At 39.8% G+C, this 11,471-nt stretch overlaps 1 protein-coding gene across 2 annotated transcripts in view; it reads left to right on the top strand.

Annotated features, from left to right (window-relative positions):
* The window catches only part of LMO4 (LIM domain only 4), a 22,202-nt gene extending 11,652 nt beyond the window's left edge, over positions 1–10,550 (top strand). For both annotated transcript variants that reach the window (XM_026497665.4, XM_026497666.4), the window contains exon 5: positions 4,394–10,550. In XM_026497665.4, coding sequence (XP_026353450.1) covers positions 4,394–4,402 — 9 coding nt within the window. In that variant the 3' untranslated portion in view covers positions 4,403–10,550. The remainder of the gene's footprint in view (positions 1–4,393) is intronic.
* The last annotated feature ends 921 nt before the right edge of the window (positions 10,551–11,471 follow it).

Below are 11,471 nucleotides of genomic sequence, written 5' to 3'. Positions count from 1 at the left end.
GGATTATCACGTGCAAAGTCAAAGCACAAGACTTCGTACAGCCGTTGTTTTTTCCCACTTGAAAGTTTTGAAATTCAGGAAGACGATGTGAATAGGTTATTGTGGGAGGCAAATTAGAACATTTATGGTAGAAAAAGGGAATAAATGTCTTTGTCATGAAAGCATGATTTCTGCATCGGTCATAGCCATCCGGACACCAGCCTTCCAAACCCAGTTTAGCGTGCTTTTATTTTGAGAAGAGCAGTTTTACAAACGTTCTGTCATTCCAGAGGAGGGCATCTTTGTTGATTGGTATATATAGTCTTATAAAATTTGAATAAGGTATGACTTCTAAGACGAAGTTCTGGGTCTTTGCTAATCACTTTGGGCCACGAGTCGCTTCATTAAAAATTAATGTATCTTCGATTCTTGATCCACAACTGGAAAGTTTTTGGACCAGAGTTAAAAGTGAGGAAATTTTATACACTTGTTCAAATCACTTCAGAGGGAAAACGGCGATCAACAGTTGTCCAGCCCCCCCCCCCCCCAGCCCCAGTACTGGATAGTTTTAGATCTATTTTAATCTCCTTAATAAGTCCTATAGCTATGCAAGTGAGTGCATTTTGATAACTGCTGTGCCTAATTTGTAACAATTACTGTCAACCTTCAGTTAAGAGACTGTTCATTCCACACTGGCCTAGAAAAGAGTGAAATGTATGACTCGTGTGCATAATTTTATTCACATCATATTTCATACTGATTATGTATTGATGACATTGATTCATTTACTCTTTACAGCGCCACTTGCATGGATATTAAATCTTATTGACCACAGATGAATTTTAATTTCAGATTGGTGATAGATTTTTCCATCAGCTCTGATAGTATGTTTGACTTTTTCATCATTAACCCAGGCAATCACACAGCACTGAGTTATTGCATTGAAACAAAAAGTGCACACTTCACTTGGTAATTCTTTATGGATTTACAATAGGAACTTCATTAATGTCTGTTGTAAGGATCACAAAAAAAAAACACAACATTTATCTGCAAATAGGAATTTAGCAAGCTTCAAAAGTCTCAGGAAAAAATATTAGGCTTCTTTGTCTTCTGTAATGCATTTTCTTAATGCCGTGTGTGGGGAAAATGACTAATATTTGAAAACTTTTAACCATTTAAAATTATCCTGCCATATTTTAATGCTGATTTTTATCATTTTCCCTTACTCACATTTGTGGTGTAAGTTTAAATGTATTTTCCATTTCTTTATTAAGTAAATGTCAATTACATCAAAATAGGCACACTTTTCTTTGTTTAATTTACTAATATGGGAAGCTACCTAGCATACCATTTTAAGAAGAGAAGTCTAATTTTTTATTGCAAATTAACCAGTCACCATTGAAGAGGCATTTGAAGCTTCTTTAAGGAATGCCAGTACATACAAATACTTAAGATTTTTATGGTTTGAATTGTAATGAAGTGTGAATCTGTCGGGCAGAGTTGAGAACAGGGGATAGGTAACATAAATATTTTGAGATAACCATTTCAATTGAGAGGCAAAGCCATTTGCAATTATACTTGGGAGCCAAAAAAAAAAAAAAAAAGGCAAGAAAAGGAATGTGCCATGGATAAAGTGGTTGATCTCTTCCCCATCCCCTCCCATGTAAAAGCGCAGTTTTTTGCAAGTTAGATCTTAAGTTTGTTGCTGGTTTTATGCCGTTTCTTTCCCCGACTTCACAAAGGATGAGAGATGATTGTTGCAGCTCACCACCGCGCAGCATGAGGGCTCAGGGATGCGGAGACAGGATGGAAGACGCAGCCAGCTGTGGGAGCTGCGTACAGGCAGTAGCCACATTGGCTCAGCACTAAGCGCAAAGGGCAGGTCGCGAATATGAGCAGGGTCTCCCGGTACTGTCTCGTTGGGTACAAGATGACGTAAGTGGAGAGGTTTCAGGGAGGAAAGCTGGAGAAACATCTGGTTTGTGTGTTCATAAGACTGCGTGTGTTGTGCCTTTCAAATGAGTCTTCTGTTTTGCACACCTTTTTCAAGGTGGGAGAGGTAGGATGTTCGATTTGGATCCCAGAACGTAGTAGGCAACTGGAAAGGACCAACTGGTACAAACTTCCTTAATGTTGGAAGGCAGAAATAGACAGGTGGCCTTCAAAAATGAATAGCTCTTAAAAGGCAGAGGGAAGTATAACTTAAGGGTATGTTCTTGTCAGACGTCGGTAAGAAGCTGTGTTTTGGGGGTGACGTTAATTAAGAACATTTCCCTGTTGGCACAAATGTCTCACATATTCGCCCTCAGTGCTCAGCTCACCACGAGCACAGTCAATTCTCGAGGTGGTTTTTGTAAATAGAGGTTTTGGGCAAGCCGAACGTGGTCCAGAGGGATATTAATGAGAAGGCAAGGGGGGAGGGGTAATGAAAACACACTTCCTGGTGGAACGTAAACTGCCTTTTGGACCTAGAGAATGCTTTACAATTACTTTCCCAAAACCTGTAGCGTTTCTTTTCTGGACGAGATGAGATGGGGAGAAATGACAGACCGCCCCACTCTATCATTTTTTTCTCTCTCCTCGTTCTCCATATTTTTGATAGGGAAAACTGGACATCAGTTTGGGCCGTTTTCCTTTTATTTACGGAACCAATTACATTTTTAGTGCATGATGCATAATAAATATGGCCAAGCATCCTCTGGCTTAGGAGTAACGAGTTGATGATTTGTACGCCCCTTCCTTAAAGGCAGCTGATTGTATAGAAAGTGTAGGTCCCCATCATCTGGTCCCTTTAAACTTCTATTCCTGAAATTTGTCGCCAGTGTCTGGGATGTGTAGTTTAGGCGCTGCTCTGCACCGTTGGCTTTGGTGTATTCCAAGAAAAAATAATTTTGAGTTTATAAATCCTGTAGTGTCTTGAGTGAAATCTCAGACCACTAGTGTTCAAGGACTACAAAATTTTATAGCCTATATCATTTAAAGGAGGCTGGGCCAGCCTCAGGAGAATATTGCCTTCTGGAGAGTTACGTATATACAGTCAGGAATTGTGGCTAATTTTTTTTTTTCTCCCTAATTTTTGCCTGCTCTGGAATTCTTTCTTCCACTCAAGAGTGGCTGTTCCATCTAGAATTATCTGCGCTTTTCAGTAAAATACGAACTCACATCTCTTTAGTTGGAGGAAGATTTAGCAAGTGTTCTGGTTTACATATCACTCCGCAGTTCCCCCGTAGTTACATAATTGGTGTTGTGTGTGTCCATCGTAGAGGACATTTGATGCTCATTTATTAAATATGCTTGCTGGCTGCCGCCGCATCTTTGTTCTGGACAGACAAATTACCTTTCTCACACTGAGCTTCCACTCTGGGGAATTAAGCCTCCACCACTTTAATTAGCTTGGAAGTGGGGGGTTGCAGTTCCTAATCGACTTCAGGCTCTTAGTAAGTTAGGGAAAGGGTGAAACGAGAACTTCCTGGGAAGCTCAAAATGTCATTTAAAAACCATAAAAACCTAATATATATTATTTCATTTTGGTAATTGCAAACAGATTGTATTTGACGACTGTGTGGATTATCATTTCTAACTTAGACATGAAAGTTAGACTTCCCTTGAACTATGTTTTTTAATTGAGCACAAGTCATTAACATATTACACGTGTGATTCTCATATATTTACAATATTTATGTAATATTAAGTGACATAGCAGATAGGCAGTACTAAGTGAAAAGTAGCATCTGAATGTTTGTATGCATATATGTACACCACACACACACACACACACGCACACGCACACACACGGACACACGCATTCAGACACATGCAGTTAGGTTAAGAAGGACATGGGTGAATAGATGTCACCTGGGGATATCAGAATGGTAACTGCCAGTATTTGTTTAGCTTTTATTACTTGCCAGGCACTGTTGAAAGGGCTCCATCTATATTATGTAATCCTTACAACAGCCTTCTTATCCCCACTTTAGAGATGAGGAAACTGAGACACAGAGTCACTTTGCCAGGGGTTACACAGTTGAGCATATTAAGCCAAACTTCCTTGCGGGGCGCTTGGCTCTGATCGTGCATTTAAGATACTCCTACTAGGCGAGATGTAATTCATTCTTTTCAGAAAGAAACTGGCTTTTAAGAGAGTTAAGCAATTCATCGTAGGACTTTACACCAGAAACTTTCTGAAAGTCCATTTATTGTCTCATTTTCTCTGCTAGTAAAACTGCAGAAAATGTTATGCTTTAGTTCTTCACTGCCGGAGTAAGGAGCGTAGAAAGGCTCCATCAAGTCACAGTTGGAAAGTAATCTAATAAAAGAAGATTAGTGAACGTAGAGGAGACAAAAGCAGTCATGTTTGAGTTTAATATCTCAAATTTAGCATTTTAGCTAAGATGCCCGTTTTTATTTCTTGCAGGTCTGCTAAAAGGTCAGAGTAATGCAGAATGCGTGCCTTCATCTCAGATCTTGCTCATCACAGGTGGACCCCACGTGTCTTCAGTAGACAAGTCACCTTTGTAGCTAGCACCAGTGCCGGCTCCATGCATCGCACCTTCTTTAGTCTTGATTGCCCTTCCCGCATTTATTGGTGTATTAAAATGACTGAATATGAACATTAAGGACTCCATGAACCTGGGCTAATGGGAGACTGTAGAGAAAATGAAAAAAGATCCACCGGAGGACATCTTTGGGGGGGGGGGAGCTTGGGAGGAGGGAAATGACTAATGAAGCTAATTAACAGCAGCGTTCAAACCCGCTTTCTACCCTCGTTAACAATTAGCAGGGCACTGGCCAGAGTTTGTACCCTGTGTTTTACCTTAACAACATTCCCTTTGCTCTTTGTATATTTAAGTGTTGTAAGGAAATGTGTTTCAATCAAAACTGAACATGAGATAAAGGAAAGAGATGTGGCTTTTGTGATATTCTATCACAAACACTTTTATTGTATCTCTGTAAAATACAATGTATGTATGCATGTAAGTGTTTTCGTCCTAATGTTGCTACTTCCATGGCAAAGGAAGAAAAAAAAAAAGAAGAAAAAAAAAGAAAAAAAATTGGAAAAAAAAATCAGGCTCATAGCAGCTACTGTGTAGAAATTTCCCCCTACTTCTAATTTGCTGAATGAAGAAAAAAATCTTTTATTTGTGATATTTTCAGAGACATTTGCTCTAGTATGGTGTATTTAAATAATAAAAACTTAAAAGAAAAAATACTCGATGGAGTTTGGATTTAAACACTGCTTTTTCTCTTCTGTATTTTGGAAAATTTAGTAGTTTTTTGTTGTTGTTGTTTGATACCAACTTCACTTTAAATCTTAGGGGTCGAGGGAGGTGGTGTGTGTGTTTATTTAGCTCTGGGCCAGTAAGGTTTTCTTCAAATTACTTGACCATGCCGTTTTTGGCAGGGCTACAAAGCAATGTTTCTACGGGAGTCCTTTTTATATAAGTTCAGAATATTCTGGTAACTTAAGCACTTCATTGCACTTCTATATCACAGTGAATCTTTTGTGTTTATATATAAATATTTGTTCGATTCTTCAGCTATTCTGTTGATTCATTCTTCCTCAGTAGGAAAGCCTTGGGTATTGATGAAAAGCATGCTAAAGACCGTGGCACTGCCATCTTGTTCTCATCAGGTTTCTGGCTTTTGAAGGAAATCGCATTTCTAACCCAGAGCCGTACATATCGTGAAGTTTCTTTAGTCGCTAGGGACCCAGAGCTCTGTTACAGACGTCTTCGGTGGGTGACACAGCCATTTCCTGGTGAGCTTTTAGACTCCTGTGGTCTGCTGTATGATTTGTTTATTTTGTTTTGCTCTTACGCTCCTCTGCCAGCTCTGCCTTTCCATATGTTTGGGGTAGGATTTGGATTTCACTTAGTAGTCATCTTGAGATACTCAGTTGCTAGTTCTGGGCTGCAGTGTGTCCCCAACAGTGCCTGCATTGCGTGCGGTGGTCCCCCGTGGCAAGCATGTGCAGGCCAAGCACTCGGGGGCCCATGGCCAGTGTTAGAAGGAGGAAAAAACCAGAGAGGCTACACTGCCAGGCTTGGGAGCAAATCTCAACTACAACTTCACTCGCAGGTTCCTAAAACCAGGTGTGTGTATCATGCTCCTTTAAATATCCTTTCTAAAAATGGCATTTGTTTTATTTTCTCCTGTTCCAGAAAAGCTCCCAATGTAGACCTCTCAGAACAGGTTAGATAGAGAGGTCTAGCTCGGTACATCTCAACGAGCAGTCAGCTTCCGTTTGGGTCTTCTGCTTTCAAAGACTCCAGTCCAAGAGGAAAAAAAAGCAGTTCCTCAAAACTATGAACCTCCTGTAGGAGAACTGAAATAGAGTTAAAGCAACAGTTCTGTTAGAGCTTTATGAAAAGAAAATGCAAGGGAAAAAAATGAACAAAATCACAGACATAACCGTATCTATTTGAGTTAAATCCTTGGGGAATTTCTAGGAACTAGTTCTGGTTCTTAATTTTTTTTTTTTTCTCCTTTAAGATACTTTAAAGGAATGTGGACTCTTCAGGACAGAAAGGGGGAGATGTGTTAATAAGAATGCAGGCATCCTCCATTCTTTTTGGCATAAGCACTCGTGTCCCATAGAGTGCGGAAATTCAAAGGGGATCGTTAGTAACTTTTAGTAAGTAATACCGTGTGGCATTTGGTGATGTGGAGGGCTCAGGTCATTAAAGACTTTAAATGAACTATTATATGGCTAGCTCCTCAAGCACTGCTGCATATTTCATAACGAGCTTCTAAAAGCATTTCTTAAGTTGCAGACCTATAAGATTACAAATGTCACTCATGTTAGTATAATCCACATGCAAGTGATGAAGCCTTCTCTTTGATGTGCTAAATTGGAGAAGGACTAATGGAGCTATGAATATACAATAGAACATATTTAAGTAGTAGTCTTGCTTTAGGTAAAACACTTTCTTGAAACCAGAGGCATTTCAAACAATAAAACCTGGCTCTAATGGGGATGCTCTGTGTGGATAGAGAGCTCCTAAAAACACTCAGGTTTATTCTGATGTGAGCAGTGATTGTGTTCCTCCCCCAACCCCAACGTGGCTTAGAAAAAAAAAATCCAGCAGCTTGTTCACCTTTCATCCACTGCATTTGTGATGTTAGTGAGATGTACTCCATTCTTTTGAAAGGACTTATTTAGTATTAACCACATCATAGAGCAAGATGGCCCCCAATCCCTACAAGCAAGTGCAATTAAATAAAAGCGAATGTTACTGAGCCCTGCTGAACTCCTGATAAAAAATGTTTATGATAACATATAAATCTCTCAATCATGCAAATTGTCACTCTTGCTAATGAAACCATTTTGTAAAAAGATTGTCCCCTGAATGGGTTTAATGCTTTTTTTTTTACCTACTGTCTACTTAGATTTGCACACACTGAAAGGCAGGAGAGCCGGGAAGAAGCTTTTCCAAACCAAATCGTTTGCCACCAGAAACTATCTCCAGCTCTTCATGATTTATTAGGAAATAGTTTAACACGGGCTGTAGTGTCTTATAAAATGCAAAATGAGAAGACGGTCACACCAAAATGAAGCCTGTGAAATTGTCATCCTCTTACTGTTAACTGTATTTAAATTCTTTCTTTTGCTCTTATTAACACTGATATTTGAAACAACTAATCATCTAAAATGAAGCTCTTAAATGGCTTTAAATGTCAATATAGTAAGATTCTAATGTGTACTACTATTTATATAAAATATTTCTTTGGGCCAATAAATTATACAACAGTGAGTCCGGGAGCTATATATCAAGGCACCAGTGAAGAGTTTCCCTGTAGCCTAAATAATTGTACTGAAATGGAGACGAGGTTGTCCAGAGACCCCTTCACCCGGGCAGTCGATCCTGGGCGCTCCTGGGCGCTCCTGCACCCACGACTCCCTTTGAGAGGTCGTCAGAGACACAGCATTTACAAGTTGATGTTACTTGTCACTTTGTTCCTAAGACTCACCTATTGTCAGTCCAGCCAAGTCACAGAAATGCTTATTGCAGTTAAATAGCAATTTGTTTCCATGAAACTGCAATTAAAGTATTACGGAGCAGCCATTTTAGATTGGCAAGGCTCTGAACGCATGTTAAACAGCCCGCAGCTCCCACTTGCAGAGCCCGAGACCCGAGCAGCAGCGAAGGGCAGCGCGTCCGCCCGTGGTGGGTATCGAGCGGAGAGGCGCTGGTAGCCCTCGGCTCCCATCGTGAGCACGCTGAGAGCAATGACAAGTCAGGGCCGAGTTCTGGAAGGTGAACTTGCAACTTACCTCAAGTGAATACGCTTTTCGGTTGTACAAGAAGTGCTTTATGCCGGTAGAGCGGTGCCTGTTTCCTAGAGGGAATGTTTTCGAGTTCAGATTGATTCTGCTGAGAATGGACTGCAACTCGGAGGCCTCAGGCCAATAATGTACTGCAGGTCCTGACATGTTACAGCTGTGTAAACAGGGCCATTCTATCTCCTAAATCACAACTAATAAAGCAGAGGATGAAAATCAATTGATTCTGTTATAAGTTCTTTGAATGACACTAGAAAGTTGTTTAATGACTCTGTTAGAATGGACAAGCCTGGGTTTAGCCACCAAAAATACCTCTTTTAATCCTCTCTCTCTGCTCAGAAACAGGGCAGGACAGCCGTTCCCGGTGCTGCATCCCCACCACCACATCCAGACCTGCGGGGGGAAGGAAAGCACGTGAACTGAGCTCTTGCAGCCGATCTGAAGTTCAGGATTTGTGAGAAAGGTGAAGTGCAAAGGTTTTATTGAAAATGCGAAACATTGATGTAAGATCCTGAGAGAGGAAGGGATTTTAGAGGTGGTGTTTCAAAATGCAATTAGCACTGAATTCTAACCAGCTTGGAAACAATCATTAGCTCACGAGAACAGGAGGCATCTCACCTTCCTTCGGCCTAGAAAGTTCTCCCCTACCTCGAATCAAAAGGTTTACGTCCTCAGCTTTTTCACAAATAATTTTCTTGTGCATTTATTTGTAGGCTTTCACCTGTGTTGTTTGAGCTGCGATTTTTTTTTTTAAGTAAGTGGAACACAAACAGTTTCTTCCTAAATTAATTTTTCATTTGCAGTGAATTGAATGCTTTTAGGAACTGAAAAGAGAAAATCTGGAGACAAACTGAATTTACAAATGAAGATTAATTATGAAAGCTGGAAAGGAAATTGCTTGCTACAATTGCGGGCTACAATTGTATACCTTTTTCTTTATTTAAATAAGGTTAGGTAGAGATGGGTGTGTCTTAAATACCGCAGATCCCTCCAAGGCCTCTACACTCAGTTTCTGTCATCAGTCACGGGCCTTCCGCTTTCCATACACCTTAACATCTTCAACTAGAATGTGTAATATAATAACTTTCTCTTGGAGTTGTGGAGGGCTTTGTAGCTGTGTTTATATGTTCACATTTACAGTGAACAAGTTCTTAACACGTGTTATCTCAGTCCTCACAATAACCCGCTTGATTGTTATTGCCTCGGTTTTACAGATGAAGTGGTGAAGGGTCGGGGAGGTGATGGTCAGAAGCAGGACCAGGGTGAGAGGGAAGCAGCACACGGGTGCTCTCCTTGGGTGCAGAATCTGGGGAGTACCAAAGAATCAGTAATCAAGGTAATGTTTTAATGCGACATTTTTAAATATGAAATGAATGCAAAAGCATCTATGGTGAACAAAACATCACAATGTCAAATAAAGGTAGGATCGGTATTACTTCTCTTGACTTTTGCGTCCGGCTCCGACATGGCTGGGCACTGTTATCAAGACCCACGGTGCCAGAGCCGCTATTTGAACCCTGGCATTTGGGGCACTTTGGGAGAATTGCGTCATACGTTGTTAGGCTGCCACAACAACGTACTTTATTCTATGAGCTATAACTAGGTTTTTTCCTCCCCTTAAAAAACACCAAGTATTGCATTTTATCTTTATCCAACCTGGAATACCGACTCCTTAGCTTGCCCGCGTATTTGAGCCTTGCTCTGAAAGAAATTTCTGTTCAGTTTTGACAAATGTCGACTACTTCATGACGAGTAATTAAGTATCATTGGTAACAACTCTGCCTACAAGTTGTTGGGGAGGAAAAAGAGCAAGACTTCGATAATCATGTTAGTCCAGAGAGTAAAATGGATGACTGTATCTCACTGTATCCCGTACAGAGTAGTAAATGGTATGTTTCAAATGTTTGAATTGAACTACGTGTTCTGTCTGCAGATAATACTTGTGGCAAAGAACAGGTCAACGAATTCAGTTATACAGAAGTAGCATACTTCCATAGGTATAAAAGAGGTCATACACACACACAACAATTTATGTAGAAAATTCTTACGTGTTTGAGCATGATGTGAGAAGCAGATATATCGTGCAAGAACTAATATTCATGTTTGTTGTTTTAAGATGGGAGAGCACTGAAGTATTCAAATGGAACAGATTATACCTTTAATTACATCCAAATATAATTCTGAGCTGAGTTTTAAAATTTTGTTGGCTGTGCTATTTTCCCATTAATTGCTAGAATCCAAAAAGATCTCAAAATTTGTAAATAAATTACGATAACACACCATTAAATCCAAGCTGCCTTTATTACAAAGAGAAAAAAATAGCTAAGGAAAAATTTCTACTCAATTTAATAAAATAAAAATTTCTACTCAAAATAATAAAGTTATTTTGATGTTGATAGAATGGGTAAGCAAAAAAAGATTTTTGGTTTTTGGCTCAGGTTCCTGAGTGGATTTCGGTGCCAAAGTACCAGTTCTCAAAGCCTATGAGGTCTATATGTTATTGCATGCAATAGCTCGGCCCAATGAGTCTGCAGGCTGTTTTTTAATCTTTTATTCTGCTGTGTGCAAAATGAGACTTAAGTTAGCCAATATATGTTTGTTTGTTTGTTTTCCAGTCTGAAGACTAAATTACTCTTCTCATTGGATATGGATGAATATACATACATCCTCTTTAGGTGTAAGGACCTGAAAAATATGCATAGACCAACACCCAGTCTATTCAAAACTACAGAATATTGATTGTAAAGAAAAAGATACTATGTATTTGTTATGTGTAGATTATGACCTAAGCTCATAAAATCAGTAAATTTCATCTGGTACCATCACTGAGGCAAAGGCAGGATTGGTCCCAGGTAGTGAGGCTGCCAGACCCCTGCTCTCAACCACTGACGTACACTACTCTCTATAGTATGACTGAAAACCACCATACATTGCAGCTTTTCAGCAAATGCCACCCATACCCAGAGACGCCGAATCAGTACAAGCAGTAGCCTGCATAGTGTTTCTCAGCTAGTTTTTTGTTGGTATTGTTTTCTTGCGTTGTTGGCAGGAGGTGGGCATAGACGTTCATAGAATTTATAGTAGAGAGGATATTTTCTCTTATGATTCTAGGCTTTGGAGAAATTTCTATCTTGAGAAAAAGGGAGTAGGGAGAATGGAAGGAACACTTGTCTGCATAAATCGCTTTTCAAGGGAGAATTGAGGGGCT

Source organism: Ursus arctos, unplaced genomic scaffold (assembly GCF_023065955.2).
Source record: "Ursus arctos isolate Adak ecotype North America unplaced genomic scaffold, UrsArc2.0 scaffold_12, whole genome shotgun sequence".
Taxonomy (NCBI): Eukaryota; Metazoa; Chordata; class Mammalia; order Carnivora; family Ursidae; genus Ursus; species Ursus arctos.
The sequence above is the reverse complement of the archived record's forward strand: the minus strand, read 5'-3'. Positions and strand labels throughout refer to the sequence as shown.